Raw genomic sequence first — 17,059 nt, forward strand, 5'->3', positions numbered from 1 at the left:
ACCATCAGAATATTATTACCATCCTGGACCAGACCCCAACAGTGGCGAGGTTACTGGACATGAATCCCAATATTTTATTTTAATTTTGTAAGACTGTGAGGAAAGGATATCTTGTTCCCGGAGTGATTTCACAAAAAATAGGAATATGGTATTTCAAAACAAATTTTATTACTAATAAAGTATTAAAATATCTTTAATGTCACACAATAAAATAATGTACAATTACCCTTTAAACAATGCTAATTAGTGCAGTGAATATTGAAACCCTTAACTGCTATCTTTATTCCCACTCAAACAAGAAGATAAAACCATCTCAGCTCTCAATCCACTTTCAAATACAGTTAGCACTCTGGAATACCTGCTGTGCAGAGATGGCTGGATACTCCACTCTGAGAAAGAGAGATCTTTTGGCACTGCTTTAAAGAAAAGACCTGAATCCTTTCAGAACCATGCAGAAACTCTTGCAGTATTTCTTCAGAAGCTGATTCTCAGCTGGTTTCAGCGCACCTTCCAGCCACACAATTCTGACCTGCTCGGAAAGAAATTGCTGATCTGTCTACAGGCATATCTTTGACTGAGTTGCAATGAGAGCAGATGCTTGACGTGGGCCAGCCTCTGTGGCTGGGGGCCTCCTTTCCTAAGCGCCAGCCCCTGTGGTCCTGCGCCATGTTGCGTCGGGGCCGGTGCGTCGAAGGGGGCCACTGCGCATGCGCGCGTTGGCGCCGGCGCAACTGCGCATGCGCGGATCCCGCAGCGCACAGTTCACGCCGGGATCAGCAGCTGGAGCGGCGTGAACCGCTCCAATGCCGTGTGGGCCCCCTGTATGGGCCAGAATTAGTCCTGGGAGCGGCCCGTTCACACTATCGTAAAACGCGACGGCGTTTACGGCGGCTGGACACTCTGCCGCGGGATTGGAGAATCCCACCCCACATTCTGAGGTATTACAGCACAGCTCCAATGCACCTTTTCGGAAAATTCAGCCCAATCTTTTCTGATTATTCTTGCATGTCAGCAGCGTACAAACTCTTATTTCCTTGGTTTGTTTTTTAACAGATTGCCACAGCTTTGGAAAACCTGATTCAAATGAACCAAGAGAGGGCTCATCCCGACGCTCCGCGGAGATTCCTGCAGCTCATTCAACTCCTGCGTTCGGCAACTTTGGAAAACCTTCAAAGCATTTGGGAAAAGAATGCACGCGCATTGGATCACAGGTGAACAAGGAGGTGGGGAGGGGAGGGGAGGTTGGAGGTGGGGATTGGGACACTGGGGATACTGGAGGTCGATTGAGATGCTTTACCATGATTGTTTTTTCATTCTCCGGATGTAAGTACCCCTGGCTCTTCCCTCATTGTTGCCCATCACTAATTGCCCTTGAACCGAGTGACTAGCTAGGCCATTTCAAAGGGCAGTTAAGAGTCAACCACATTGCTGTGTGTCTGGAGTCACATGTAGGCCAGACCAGGTAAGGATGGCAGACTTCCTTCCCGAAAGGACTTCAGGGTTTTTACAACAATCCACAATGGTTTTCTGGTCGTCCAGATTTTCATCGAAATCTAATTTCACCTTCTGCCACAGTGGGATTCGGACCCGGGTTCCCAGACCATTACCCTGGGTCTCTGGATTATCAGTCCAGTGGCAATATCAGTATCCCACCGCATCCCCCAGTGCAGCTGTGCAGCCAAACTTGTAAGTCGCTGAGGGCGGGGACTCCTTATTCTGAGAACTCCTGCTTCCTGGCTCAACCTTGACTGGAAAGCAACACACTGAGTGCGATCAGGTGCATTCACCTCCAGATAGGTGCAACTGGATTCATGCTGGACAGGGGTTTGCGGAAGACTGGTAGTGCGTGGTGGTGGTGGTGGGGGGTGTTATATTACCCTTGGTGGTAATATGTTGTTGTTCTTTGCCTTTTTATCCAGAATGGTCCGTTGAGTTGATGACAAAGAAACCACCAATCATTAGATTGAAACATAACTAATTTATTGGATAACGATAAATTAAATGAAGTTCGCACACACTACAGAACTATAGTTAATAACAAAGTAATATTGAATCTGTCTAGCAGTAATCAATAATCTAATACTCACTAACAATATCCTCGTGTTAACTCTCTCTTATCTAATCTACTCCTCGTGCTGTTCTCAGGCTTTCTCCTTTGTTAACCAGCCAGCATTCCCTGAGGTCTGATTTATATACTGAGAACTGGTGGTGCCCTCTAGTGTTTGAATTACACAGAGATGTAATGATTAACCCTTCATTAACTCGACTATATACATATCATTACAGGGGGGTGGTGCGCTGAGGGATAGGGAAGTAGCTCTGGTCCTTGTAGAAGAGGGATGAAATGTTGAGACCTGGCCCCTCACTCAATGGGGGCATGATGAAGCTTCCGAGTGCAGGTTTAAAATCTGGGCAACTTCCCGTGATTGGAGGTTCACAGATTTTGCAGTTGCAGTGGGAAAGGTGGGTGTTGTGTTTGGTCTTCTATACCTTACGAAGGAATCTACCAAACACCTCAACTTGTCCAAACCAGAATCTTTCTTGAGTCTCGTGTGGTAAGATAGCAATCTGTTACAGAGCACGTTATCATGGAGTCTGCCTATTACTCCTCTGGAATCTGCACTGAGTACCGACCATTCACTTGTATGTCTTATTACCCTCTGCAATCTTCTGCTCATGGCCGGGTGTGTCTCCCCTTATATGGGAGTCACTGGTCACATGACCTTGGTCTTGCATATCTGTCTGCACCGCCACCTGCTGGTTGGAGTTTGCACACCACCCGTCTATGATATAGCCCATCGGTATATCGCCACAGTGGGGACTGGGATTAATTCGCAGTGATGAGCCTGTCACAAGAACTAGGAATTACGAGCGGGAGTTAGCCGCTTGGCCTCTCGATCCTTCTCCACCATTCGATAAGATCGTGTCTGATCTGATTGTGGCCTCAACTCTACTTTTCTGTCCGCCCCCATAAACGTTGAATGCTTTGAAAGTCAAAGATCGCTCGAACTCAGCCAAGACTATATTTAATGACCCAGCCCTCCGCTGCTCCCTGGGAGGAGAATTCCACAGACTAACAACCCTCTGAGAGAAAAGAATTCTCCTCATCTCAGTCTTAAACGGGAGATGCTGAATTTTTAACTTGTGTCCCCTGGCTGTGGACTTCCCCAGGTGGGGAAACATCCTCTCAGATGTCCACCTGCCCTCTGTAAACGAGATGGACTCCCCCCATATCTGTAAAGTCAATCTTGTGTTTATATCAATCCAAAATCTACAATGATGGTGACAGCACACTTGGAGACCGTTCACCCCATCATGCAGTTATAGCTCTTAGCTGGGGCTATCAAGGTTGAAAGCCATTAGCTGGCTCTCTCCTCCGAGCTATGTGGCTTCCTCTGCTTTAGGTATTTATTTGCATTTCCTTCCAAAGATGCATTGATATCTAACTCAATTATTCCAAGACAAAGCATCACAAACGACAACAACCCAAAATAAATTTCTCCCAAACCTCCACTCACTCTCTTGGTGAAAGTTCAAAGGAAGCCATTGACTTCCTGACCAAAGGGAATAGACTTTGGACATCTCAAGGAGAAAATGGCTGCACATTAATCTGGGAAGGGATGCTGCGCAGATTTACCAGAACTAGAACAGATGGACAATGTTGTGTTGGGCGCCCTGGATCCGTGGAACACATACAGGTCACCAACACTTGAAATAGTGCAACACTATTTTATTGAGTCATTAGCAGTTTAACATACTCTCACTGTGGGTTGACACGATACTAGCTTTAACTAAAGACCTTTGCCTTGTCCTAACCAGTCGATGCACTCAGCACATGGTGAATGTTTGTGCTGCAGGCTGTGAGCTCTGTCCTACTAGGAAGCTGCAGCTCGAATGAGCGGGAACTCTGATGCCCCCTGTCTTTATACTGTGTGTGCTCTAACTGGTGATTGGCTGCGGTGTTGTGTGTGTTGATTGGTCTTGCTGTGTGTCCATCAGTGTGTGTGTATCTGCACCATGATATACTGGTGTATATTATGACAGATAATAGATGGTCAAATTATGAGGATGCTTGTATAGACAATGTTTAAGATAATAATACATTGATACGATAGAGAGAAACACTTTTCTCTGGTGGGAAGAGTTTACAGTAAGTAACATAACCTTAAAATAAGAATCGTAAAAACATAGAAATATTACAACACAAAAGGAGGTAATTTAGAGGTGATTCCATAACCACTCACTGGCACAACAAAAAAGGCAATCTGAAACTCTTCCCACATCCCTCCAAAAAACTGTTGAGGCTGGGAATCAATTGGATATTTCAAAACTGAGATTGGTCAATTTTGTTAGGCAGGGGTATAAAGGGATAAGGAGCCAAGGTGGGGTAAATGGAATTGAAATTGGACGGCATGGTAGCACAGTGGTTCGCACTTGTTGCTTCACAGCGCCAGGGTCCCAGGTTCGATTCCCGGCTTGGGTCACTGTCTGTGTTGAGTCTGCACATTCTCCCTGTGTCTGTGTGGGTTTCCTCCGGGAGCTCCGGTTTCTCCCACAAGTCCCGAAAGACATGCTGTTAGGTGAATTGGACATTCTGAATTCTCCCTCTGTGCACCCGAACAGGCGCCGGAATGTGGTGACGAGGGGCTTTTCACAGTAATTTCATTGCAGTGTTAATGTAAGCCTCCTTGTGACAATAAAGATTATTAAAACAAATATGTAGGTTAGTCACATTTGCGCCACACAAGCGCCAGGCCAAGACCATCTACAACAAGAGAATCTAACCATTGCCCCTTGATATTCACTGGCTTTCCATCACTGAATCTCCCACTATCAACATCCTGGGAGTTACCATTAACCAGAATCTGAGCTGGACTAGCCATATGAATACTGTGGCTACCAGAGCAGGTCAAAGGCTAAAGAATTTTGTGGCGAGTGACTCACCTCCTGACTCTCCAAAGCCCGTCCACCATCTACAAGGCACAAGTTAGGAGTGTGATGGAATACTCTCCACTTGGCTGGATGAGTGCAGCTCCAACAACACTCAAGAAGCTTGACACCATCCAGGACAAAGCAGCCCCGATTGATTGCTCCCCCTTCCCCAAACATTCAAAGCCTCTACCACCTATGAATATTGGCAGCTGCGTGTGCCATCTCTGCAGTAAATCACTGTGGTATTATCAGGTATTACGGTACCTGAGAGGCTGAAGTGCCATTGGTTAAACCTAGAGGTTTTACCATTGGCTGTAGAGTATGGTAGCTCCGCCCCAATAGGCGGGGTATAAGAACCTGTGCCGTCCCAGCAGCCCTCATTCTGTATCTGAGCTGCTGGGGAACACTTCCAGCTTATTAAAGCCTTCAGTTGGACTACAACCTCGTTTTAGTAGTTATTGATCGTGCATCTATTTAATAAGCTAGATCTAAGCAGAAAGGATGGAGCTCCGAATCAAGTCGGAATGTCTGCAACTCAGTCCCCACGCGGCGAACTCAGTGGCAATCTTTAAGCACTGGCTGGCGTGTTTTAAGGGCTACCTGGAGAGGGCCGAAGGCACACCCTCGGGGGAGCAGAAACTGCACGTCCTGCACTCAAAGGTAAGCCCAGATATCTACATCCTCATTGAGGAGGCGGAAGATTTTGATGCAGCAATCAAAATTTTAAAAGGACACTATATTCGCCCAGTAAATCAGGTCTACGCTCGTCACCTGCTTGCAACAAGATGACTAAACCCCGGGGAATCGTTGGAGGAATTCTACCATGCACTGTTGGTGCTGGGCAGAAGCTGTGGCTGCCCACAGGTTTCGGCGAGTGAGCACACGGAACTCCTAGCCTGGGACGCCTTTGTAGCAGGTATGAGCTCTTCAGAAATCCGCCAGCGTCTTTTAGAGAAAGACACCCTGGGACTTAGGGAGGCACTGGCCCTTGCAGGGTCCATGGACGTTGCCTCCAAGAATGCCCGATCCTACGTGCCCGACCGCGCAGCGGCTGCCTGGGCAGCGTGGAATCCCGCAGCGGCCGCCCCAGAGACCTTCCCCGCTTCCCCGCAGGCCTGCGCTGTAAGTCAGCCCGCCAACCCCGATGGACCCCGCTGCTTCTTTTGCGGGCAGGGAAAACACCCCCACCAGCACTGCCCGGCCCGCACATCCATCTGCAGGGGGTGCGGCAAAAAGGGCCATTTTGTGGGAGTCTGCCAGGCACGAGTTGTGGCCGCGGTCTCCAGCGGTGACTCCAGACTGCCACAGCAAACTTCTCCAGGATCCCCGGGCGGCCAGCGGTCGCCGCCACTCCCGTATCCCAGGCCCACATGTGGACCCCGGGCGCCGCCATCTTGTCCCTCGGACACCACGCTGGACGGATGGGCGCCGCCATTTTATCCACCCCCGACCACCATGTGTGACCAATGGGCGATACCATATTGGATGCCCCAGGACCCCAGCTCGGCCGACCACGCACTGCCTGAACGAAATCCACAACTACTGCGTCTGGCCTCGGTGACCCTGGACCAAACTCAACCTCGAGCACTCTCAACAGCAACGACGACCGTCTTCATCAACGGCCACGAGACATCCTGCCTGATCGGCTCTCGGAGCACCGAGAGCTTTATACACCCCGACACAGTAAGGCGCTGTTCCTTCTTTATCCACCCTGTTAATCAAAGAATCTCCCTAGCCTCCGGTTCTCACTCTGTAGAGATAAAGGGGTTCTGTTTAGCAAACCTCACAGTCCAGGGAAGGGAATTCAAAAATTTCCGCCTTTATGTTCTTCCCCACCTCTGCGCAGCTACACTCCTGGGTTTAGACTTCCAGTGTAACCTGCAAAGTCTGACCTTCCAATTCGGCAGCCCTATACCCCCCTTACTGTCTGCGGCCTCGCGACCCTTACGGTCGACCCGCCTTCCCTGTTTGCAAACCTCACCCCAGATTGCAAACCCGTCGCCACCAGGAGCAGACGATACAGTGCCCAGGATCGGATCTTTATTAGGTCAGAGGTCCAAAGGTTACTGAGGGAAGGGGTTATTGAAGCCAGCAACAGTCCCTGGAGAGCTCAAGTAGTGGTGGTAAAGATCGGGGAGAACCATAGGATGGTCATCGACAACAGTCTGACCATCAACAGGATTACGCAGCTGGACGCGTACCCTCTCCCCCGCATATCCGACCTCGTAAACAGGATTGCGCATTATAAGGTCTTCTCCACGGTGGACCACAAGTCCGCCTACCACCAGCTACCCCTCCGTACTAGTGACCGCAAATACACTGCCTTCGAGGCAGATGGGCGGCTCTACCACTTCTTAAGGGTTCCCTTTGGTGTCACTAACTGGGTCTCGGTCTTCCAGCGCGAGATGGACCGAATGGTTGACCGGTACAGTCTACGGGCAATGTTCCGTATCTCGGTAATGTCACCATCTGCGGCCACAACCAGCAGGACCACGACACCAACCTCCGAAAATTTCTCCAGACTGCGAAAATCTTTAACCTAACATACAATATGGATAGATGCGTGTTTAGCACCGACCGCCTAGCCATCCTTGGCTACGTAGTGCGAAATGGAGTTAAAGGCCCCGACCCCTTCCAGGTCGAGAGCGATGCGTCCGACGTAGCTCTGGCGGCCACCCTCAACCAAACGGGCAGACCCGTGGCCTTCTTCTCACGTATTCTCCATGCTTCCGAAATCCGCCACTCCTCAGTCGAGAAGGAGGCCCAGGCCATAGTAGAAGCTGTGCGACATTGGAGGCATCACCTGGCCGGCAGGAGATTCACTCTCCTCACTGACCAACGGCCGGTTGCATTCATGTTCGATAATGCACAGCGGGGCAAGATTAAAAACGACAAGATCTTGCGGTGGAGGATCGAGCTCTCCACCTACAACTACGAGATCTTGTACCATCCGGGAAGCTAAACGAGCCTCCTGACGCCCTGTCCCGCGGCACTTGTGCCACCGCACAAGTGGACCGCCTCCGAGCCCTCCACGAGGACCTCTGTCACCCGGGGATCACTCGCTTTTTCCATTTTGTTAAGACCCGCAACCTGCCCTCCTCCATCGAGGAGGCCAGGACAGCCACCAGGGACTGCCAAATCTGCGCGGAGTGCAAACCGCACTTCTAACGGCCAGAGAGGGCGCACCTGATCAAGGCTTCCCGTCCCTTTGAGCGCCTCAGCATGGACTTCAAAGGCCCCCTCCCGTCCACCGACCGCAACACATATTTCCTGAATGTGATTGACGAGTACTCCCGGTTCCCATTCGCCATCCCCTGCCCCGACATGACCGCAACCACCGTCATCAAGGCCCTCCATAGTATCTTTGCACTGTTCGGTTTCCCCGCTTACATACACAGTGATAGGGGGTCCTCCTTTATTGCGTCAATTCCTGCTCAGCAAGGGTATCGCCTCGAGCAGGACGACCAGTTACAACCCCCGGGGAAACGGACAGGTAGAGAGGGAGAACGGAATGGTCTTGAAGACCGTTCTACTGGCCCTACGGTCCAGGAACCTCCCAGTCTCCCGCTGGAAAGACGTCCTCCAGAAGGCCCTCCACTCCATCCGTCACTGCTTTGTACGACCACCAATCAGACACCTCACGAACGTCTCCTTGTCTTTCCCAGGAAGTCTTCCTCCGGGGCCTCGCTCCCGACTTGGCTGGCAACACCCGGACCCATCCTGCTCCGAAAACACGTGCGGGCGCACAAGTCGGACCCGTTGGTCAAGAGAGTCCATCTGCTACACGCTAACCCCCAATACGCCTATGTGGCATTACCTGACGGCCGACAAGATACGGTCCCCCTACGGGACCTGGCGCCCACCGGAACTCCACGTACATTCCAGCCACCAGTCCCACCCCCTCCCCCCCTCCACCGCAGCACCTTACCCCCTGCCTAGGCCCCCCCACCCACCGATGCCCCCTGCAGGCGCCCACTTCCCGTTTTTCCCACCAGCGCCGTCTAGGGGTGACAAGGCTGCCATGGAGATCAAAGCCATGCTCCCGGAGTTGCAGACGCCCGAGCCCCCACCGGAGTTACCACCGAGGCTCAGACGATCACAGAGGATGACCAGGGCACCCGACCGACTGATTGCAACATTTTAACTGATCTGTAAATATTAAACACTGAATGTACATGTCTTACATGCTTGTAAATAATCACTAAACACTGTAAGGAGGTATCACGGTACCTCCATAACTGATCATACTATGTTGTTACATTTTGTAGTTGCTGACCACCACCCCCGCCGGACTCTTTTTTTAACAGGGGGTGAATGTGGTATTATCAGGTATTACGGTACCTGAGAGGCTGAAGTGTCATTGGTTAAACCTAGGGGTTTTACCATTGACTGTAGAGTATGGTAGCTCCGCCCCGATAGGCGGGGTATAAGAGCCCGTGCCATCCCAGCAGCCCTCATTCTGTACCTGAGCTGCTGGGGAACACTTCTAGCTTATTAAAGCCTTCAGTTGTACTACAACCTCGCATCACTCACCAAGGCTCCTTCGGCAGCACCTTCTAAACCCACGACCACTGCCATCTAGAAGGACAAGAGCAGCATACCTGGGAACCCCACCACCTGGAGGTTCCCCTCCAAGTCACTCATCACGCTGACTTGGAAATATATCGCCGTTCCTTCACTGTCGCTGGGGCAACAAAGAACAAAGAAAGTTCCAGCACAGGAACAGGACCTTCGGCCCTCCAAGCCTGCGCCGACCATGCTGCCCGTCTAAACTGAAATCTTCTACACTTCCTGGGTCCGTATCCCTCTATTCCCATCCTATTCATGTATTTGTCAAGATGCCCCTTAAATGTCACTATCGTCCCTGCTTCCACCCCCTCCTCCAGCTGCGAGTTCCAGGCACCCACTACCCTCTGTGTAAAAAACTTGCCTCGTACATCTACTCTAAACCTTACCCCTCGCACCTTAAACCTATGCCCCTCGTAATTGACCCCACTACCCTGGGAAAAAGTCTCTGACTATCCACTCTGTCTATGCCCCTCATAATCTTGTTGACATCTGGTCGCCCCTCAACCTCCTTCGTTCCAGTGAGAACAAACAATGAAGGGAAGCATTCCGTATGACCTCTTGACTACCTTCTCCACCTGTGTCGCCCCTTTCAGTGGCCTGCGGACCTGTACACCAAGATCTCTCTGACTGTCAATACTCTTGAGGGTTCTACCATTCACTGTATATTCCCTACCTGTATTAGACCTTCCAAAATGCATTACCTCACATTTGTCTGGATTAAACTCCATCTGCCATCTCTCCGCCCAAGTCTCCAAATAATCTAAATCCTGCTGTATCCTCTGACAGTCCTCATTGCGATCCGCATTTCGAGCAACCTTTGTGTCGTCTGCAAACTTACGAATCAGACATCCTGGAACTCTCTCCCTAACAGCACAGTGGGTGTACCTACACCTCAGGGACTGCAGCGGTTCAAGAAGGCAGCTCTCCACCACCTTCTGAAGGGCAACCAGGGATGGGCAATAAAAGCTGGCATAACCAGCGACGCCCAAAGCCCGTAAATTAATTTTTAAAAATGTCATGATGTATGTGAATCATGGAACAGGCGCGCGAGTGTCTGAATGGCCTTCCCCTGTTCCTGTGTTCTCAATGCTTGTTCTTTGCTCTGAAACTAGGCGCTGGATATGGGATACTTTGCCGACCGCAGCAACCCCTGAAGCAATTCAGTTCATCCAGACCAAAATTGAGGAGGGAGAACTCAGGAACGGGGAAGCAGCCAAGGCCTTGATTTTTGTGCTACATTCCATCAACGCCGACTGCCATGGTGTGGATAATGCAACGGTATGTCCTCACATCTCTGACTACGCCATCATGTGCTGAGTAGAATAAGGTGCTGAAGAGGTATGTGCACAGTTGACCATCCACAATGGTTGACGCATTCGGGTAAAGTTCTCCATCTGCTCTTTACACAGCCCTTCTTCATGTCCAGGGTGCTTCTAATCCAATTGACCAGTTATTATATTTTTTTTTTTCACAGTGATACAGTAAGAGACTGATAGTGTGTCACAGTGATACAGTGAGAGACTGATAGTGTGTCACTGTGATACAGTGTGAGACTGACAGTGTGTCACAGTGATACAGTGAGAGACTGACAGTGTGTCACAGTGATACAGTGTGAGACTGACAGTGTGTCACAGTGATACAGTGAGAGACTGATAGTGTGTCACAGTGATACAGTGAGAGACTGACAAGTGTGTCACAGTGATACAGTGTGAGACTGATAGTGTGTCACAGTGATACAGTGAGAGACTGACAGTGTGTCACAGTGATACAGTGTGAGACTGACAGTGTGTCACAGTGATACAGTGAGAGACTGATAGTGTGTCACAGTGATACAGTGAGAGACTGACAAGTGTGTCACAGTGATACAGTGTGAGACTGATAGTGTGTCACAGTGATACAGTGTGAGACTGATAGTGTGTCACAGTGATACAGTGTGAGACTGACAGTGTGTCACAGTGATACAGTGAGAGACTGACAGTGTGTCACAGTGATACAGTGAGAGACTGACAGTGTGTCACAGTGATACAGTGAGAGACTGACAGTGCGTCACAGTGATACAGTGTGAGACTGACAGTGTGTCACAGTGATACAGTGAGAGACTGACAGTGTGTCACAGTGATACAGTGTGAGACTGACAGTGTGTCACAGTGATACAGTGAGAGACTGACAGTGTGTCACAGTGATACAGTGTGAGACTGACAGTGTGTCACAGTGATACAGTGTGAGACTGATAGTGTGTCACAGTGATACAGTGTGAGCCAATTGACCAGTTATTGAAGGACAACCCCCTCCTGTTATGTGGAGAAACGCAGAAGCCAATTAGTGTGTAGCAAGATCCCAGTCAGACTCCTGGGTTCTGACCTTTGGAAATTACTCTCCAGCTCTCCTTCTCCCTTTAGGCATGCCTGAAAACATGTCTCTTTATCGAGCACTTTTGGCACCTGTCCTGGTGTCGCCTTCCTTAGATGTGGCCCAGTTTTTTTTTTAAACAAAAGCAGAAAATGCTGGACAATGTTAGCAGGTTTGACAGCATCTGTGAAGGGAGAAGGGACCTAACGTTTGGAGTCTGGGTGGCTCTTTGTCAAGCTCATTCTTCTTGTGAACGGCAGAACAAAGTTGGGCAGTGTGTTAAAGGGCAACTGGGAACAGTTGGCCCAAGTGGAATGGGGGGCGTGGGGCGGGGATGGGGGGTGGGGGGGGGGGGGGGGGGCGTGGAGGGCGACAATGATGAGGGAAAAACAGATCAGTGGTAGAAATGAAAATAAAAATAAATTGATGGAAATACAAATGGGGTGAAGGTGGAGGAGAGAGTTCACAGTCGGAAGTTGTTGAACTCAGTGTTAAGTCCGGAAGGCTGTAACGTGCCTAATCGGAAGATGAGGTGCTGTTCCTCCAGTTTTCCTCACTAGAACATTGCAGCAGGCCAAGGAACGGACATGTGGACGTGAGGGCAGGACGGTGAGTTGAACTGGCGACAGGAGGGCCTGGGTCCTGCTTGCGGGCGGACCGGAGGTGTTCTGCAAAGCGGTCACCCAGCCTGCTTTGACAATGAGTCACCCAGACGGGAAACGTTAGCTCCCTTCTCTCTCCACAGAGGCTGTCAGACCTGCTGAGGTTGTCCAGTACTTTTTGTTCCCGTTTCACATTCAAGCGTCCGCAGTTTTTTGTTAACCTGATTTACAATCTTGCGACGTGCAAAATAAACACAAGTTGTTGGAAATGAGATGAGTGAGCCGATCATTTGTGACTGGTGGTGTTAGTTAGTGGAAAAAGGTTGACCAGGTCACTGCGGGAATTGCCTGATCTTCAGACAGAGCCACACAATTTATTATGTCTACTTGAATATAAGGCCTTGGCTTTAATTGAAAGTCATTTGATAAGGAGCACTCGTTCATTATAGGGCTGGAATCTGAGCTGAGATCATGCGTTCATGCCACTGGAGCAAAGCTTGAAGCCATGTTCTGTTGATTCAGAGGTGTGCACAGTATTAACTGAGCCAGATTGATCAACCTGTTTACATCATCCATCAGTGGGTGCATGCTGACTGGCACATACTGATTGAACGAGCACTGTAGATCATTGCTCCCGAAGAGGAGGGTGTAAAGCAATCAGCTGACAGGAATTTAGGGCCTGTTTATCATATCTGGTGAATCGCATTTTGGGGTCCCATCCAATATGATGAAGATTCAAACGTCCAATCTATCCACGGGATTCAAACTTGTTTGTTGAAGTTTCTTTTTGGCAGTTGTGATCTAAATTACATTTATGAAAATATATACTTTCCAAGTTCAAGCCAATCTCACCACTGAGTTAAAATTCAAGTAGCACTGTAGATATTCGAGCTCAAAATCTAGGCTGACTAACCCAAGCAGTACTGAAGGAGTGCTGCAATGTCGGGAATACCGTCGTTTGAAGCTACATTAAACTGAGGTCTCCATCTACCCTCCCAGGTGGATCTAAACAATCCCATGGTACTATTCGAGTAAGAACACGGGGACTTCTTCCTGGTATCCTGGGACCAATATCTGTCCATCACCCCCCCCATCACTAAGAACAGTTTCCTCTTCATTACCATGGGGCAGCACGGTAGCATTGTGGATAGCACAATTGCTTCACAGCTCCAGGGTCCCAGGTTCGATTCCGGCTTGGGTCACTGTGCGGAGTCTGCACATCCTCCCCGTGTGTGAGCGGGTTTCCTCCGGATGCTCCGGTTTCCTCCCACGGTCCAAAGATGCGCATGTTAGGTTGATTGGCCATGATAAATTGCCCATAGTGTCCAAAATTGCCCTTGGTGTTGGGTGGGGTTACTGGGTTATGGGGATAGGGTGGAGGCGTGAGTTTGGGTAGGGTGATCTTTCCAAGAGCCGGTGCAGACTCGATGGGCCGATTGGCATCCTTCTGCACTGTAAATTCTATGAACATATTTCTGGTTATGGGAGTGCACAAATTGGCTACTGTGGCTCTGACATTTACAACAGCGACTACATTTCAAAATCACTTCCTTGGCTTTAACATGCTTGAGAAAAGTCCAGTGGTTGTGAAAGGTGCTCTACAAATGCAAGTCTTTCTTTTTAGGGAATGTCTCATTTCAACACTGCTTTTGGTTTGGTCCTGAAACACTGCTGCGATGAAAGATTCTATCATTAATTATTGTAGCGTTTTATTTTTGAATTTTGAAGAGCATTGGGGTCTTTTGACATAGTGGTCTTGAACTAAGGTGCTGCGGGTACGATGGAATGGTGCAGGGTGGAGGAGCGGGGGTAAGCTTAAGCGGGATGCTCTTTCCAAGGGCCGGTGCAGACTCGATAGGCCGAATGACCTTCTTCTGCGCTGTAGCGATTATATGATTCTCTGAATGTCTTCCAGCTGGCGCTTCTGGGACAAGAACAAGAACATCTAATACACAACGGGCTGGCTTCAGGCTGCAGGCCTCAGATAAAAATAAATCACAAAGGAATAGCATCTTCAAGCTTCCATCCCACATCCTTGACCTCGCTCAATGCCGCCATGCCCCCACCCCACTTTAACTGGAGTCTAATTCTGCCCTTCAAAATACCAGCTCACCACCAAGATTGCATCAGGTCCCTGTGAGGCAGACGACATAAGTGTTTGCAAGGTCAGGAGGGAGTCTGAGCTCTTACCTGTAGAGCGCTAGCAAGGACCATAGCGTACACCCCAGCTCCCAGGCCAGGTTATCAGTGGGGATTCTGAACCCAAATGGCTCATCGTCCCCACTTGCTCCTCCACATGTGCCTGACTCACAGCCTTCCCCACGTGAAAACCGTCCCCTTATCCTAGGCCTGCATTGATTTCAGTGCTGATTGTGGTGTTTGGCTTCTCAAAACGTGACGTTAAAATATTTCTGCTTCTCCCAAGGTCCTTCTGTCCAGCCCTTACATGCAGAGCGACCCCTTCCTTCGCAGGGTCACGTTGCTGGCTTATGGAACGTTGGTCAACAAATACTGTGCCACACTCCGGGTTTGCCCCGATGAAGCTCTCCGGGTACGTGAGTATCAGAAACGTATAGTGGTGGATTTTCACCTGGGTGATGACTGCAGAGAGCAGATCGATGGGAGAGACATGGGGAGGGTTCAATAACAGGCTGGCGACAATCCGCAACCTAGAAGTGACAACCAATAGCTGCTTGCGTTTGTTACAATCCAGCTGATATGGCGACTCGGCAGACAGATACAGAGTGGAACCCTGGTTCGATAGATTGTACCTTTTTTACTTTTTGCTTCGAGACATGGATGAAGAGAGTCACAAGACCGCCCATTAACTTTTCAGAAAAGAATAAGAGGCAGCACACAGCACAGTGGTTAGCACTGCTGCCTGCGGTGCTGAGGAACCCCGGCCCTGGATCTCTGTCCGCGCGGAGTTTGTACATTCTCCCCATGTCTGCGTGTGTCTCACCCCCACAACCCAAAAGATGTGCAGGGTAGGTGGATTGGCCACGCTAAATTTCCCCTTAATTGGAAAAACATATTGGGTACTCTGAATTTACATAAAAAAAGAATAAAACACTTATTAAACAAGAAAAGATTAACTGCAGTACAATACTCCTTCACTCCAGCTCTCTTTACACATTACACAGATTACAAGGATAACACAAGTTACAAAAAGTATCTTATACTCTAATGTTCTAAATAAGTATAGAGTCCCTGTAAACCAATAGGTAAAATGTGGTCAGACACACCATTCTGTCATGGCTGATCTGTTTATCAACTCCACCAACCTGTCTTGCTTTCTAAACTGAACAAAATCATCTGTTTTTAATATTTTCCATTGACCCACATCCTCACCAGCTTTTTGAGAGACAGTATGCCAGATTTCCTCTATCGCCTGTCTGTTGAAATACTTCCTGACATTGACCCTGAACGCCCTGAATTGAATTTTAAGCTTACTCCCCCTTGGAACTCTTCCCCACCAGAGGAAAATATTTCTCTATCTACTGTCTCAACTTCTTTAGTCACCTTAACTCCTTGATTAGATCATCCCTTAACCCTCTTTGGAGGAGGGAGAACAAGCCAAGCCTGTGCGGTCAGCCCTAAGGGTCAGAGGCGCAATTCTCTATTCTCTGTATTGACGTTCTGTCCTTTCCAGCCACTCCACGAGCTCGTTGTTGAAGCTGGCAGCAGAGGCCATGAAGATGAAACTATCCTCGGCCTCAAAGCCATCGGCAATGCAGGACAGCCGTCCAGTCTGAAGCGCATCCAGAAACTCCTGCCGGGGTTTGGCACAGTCGCCGGCAGCGTCTCGAACAGGATCCACATTGAGGCCGTGCTGGCATTACGCAACATCGCCAAGAAGGAGCCGCGGAAGGTGAGATGTCCCGGCCAGTTCGTCCCTGGAGGCATTTTGAATGGGATCATAAAAGTGTAAAATGGTCATCGATAATGCAAGGCAAATCAGAAAGTAATAGTTAGCTATGTTCGATTCCTGGCTTGGGTCACTGTCTGTGCGGAGTGTGCACGTTCTCCCCGTGTGTGCGTGGGTTTCCTCCGGGTGCTCCGGTTTCTCCCACAGTCCAAAGATGTGCAGGTTAGGTGGATTGGCCATGCTAAATTGCTCTTAGTGTCCAAAATTGCCCTTAGTGTTGGGTCGGGTTACTGGGTTATGGGGATAGGGTGGAGGTGTGGGGGTGGGTAGGGTGCTGTTTCAAAGAGCCGGTGCAGACTCGATGGGCCGAATGGCCTCCTCCTGCACTGTAAATTCTATGAATAAATTCTATGTAGACATAGAATGCTGTAAATAATCAGCAAGTTAGGCAGCAGCTATGGAGAGAGAAACAGCGTTAGTTCACATTTCAAGTCTGTGACTTTTTATCAGGACTGGAAAATGTTACAGATGTATCGCGTGCACAGCTCTCCAAGTATCTGTACTCATCTAACTAACTCTAGCCTGCCCAATGTCTCAATTTTAAACACTCCACCATTAGCGATGGTGTATTCAGCTACCAAGGCCCAAAGATTTGCAATTCTCTGCCTAAACCGTTCCATCTCTCTGCCTCTCTTTGCTTCTTAAGACCCTCCTTAAAATTTATCCCTATGGCCAAACT

The 17,059-nt window shown here is 49.3% G+C and overlaps 1 protein-coding gene across 2 annotated transcripts in view; it reads left to right on the plus strand.

Annotated features, from left to right (window-relative positions):
• vtg3 (vitellogenin 3, phosvitinless) overlaps nucleotides 1-17,059 on the plus strand; it is a 121,346-nt gene that overhangs the window by 16,744 nt on the left and 87,543 nt on the right. For both annotated transcript variants that reach the window (XM_072510373.1, XM_072510374.1), the window contains 4 exons: nucleotides 1,054-1,211; nucleotides 10,614-10,779; nucleotides 14,878-15,003; nucleotides 16,105-16,323. In XM_072510373.1, the coding sequence (XP_072366474.1) occupies nucleotides 1,054-1,211; nucleotides 10,614-10,779; nucleotides 14,878-15,003; nucleotides 16,105-16,323 (669 nt within the window). The remainder of the gene's footprint in view (nucleotides 1-1,053; nucleotides 1,212-10,613; nucleotides 10,780-14,877; nucleotides 15,004-16,104; nucleotides 16,324-17,059) is intronic.

Source organism: Scyliorhinus torazame, chromosome 7, assembly GCF_047496885.1.
Source record: "Scyliorhinus torazame isolate Kashiwa2021f chromosome 7, sScyTor2.1, whole genome shotgun sequence".
In the NCBI taxonomy this organism is placed as follows: domain Eukaryota; kingdom Metazoa; phylum Chordata; class Chondrichthyes; order Carcharhiniformes; family Scyliorhinidae; genus Scyliorhinus; species Scyliorhinus torazame.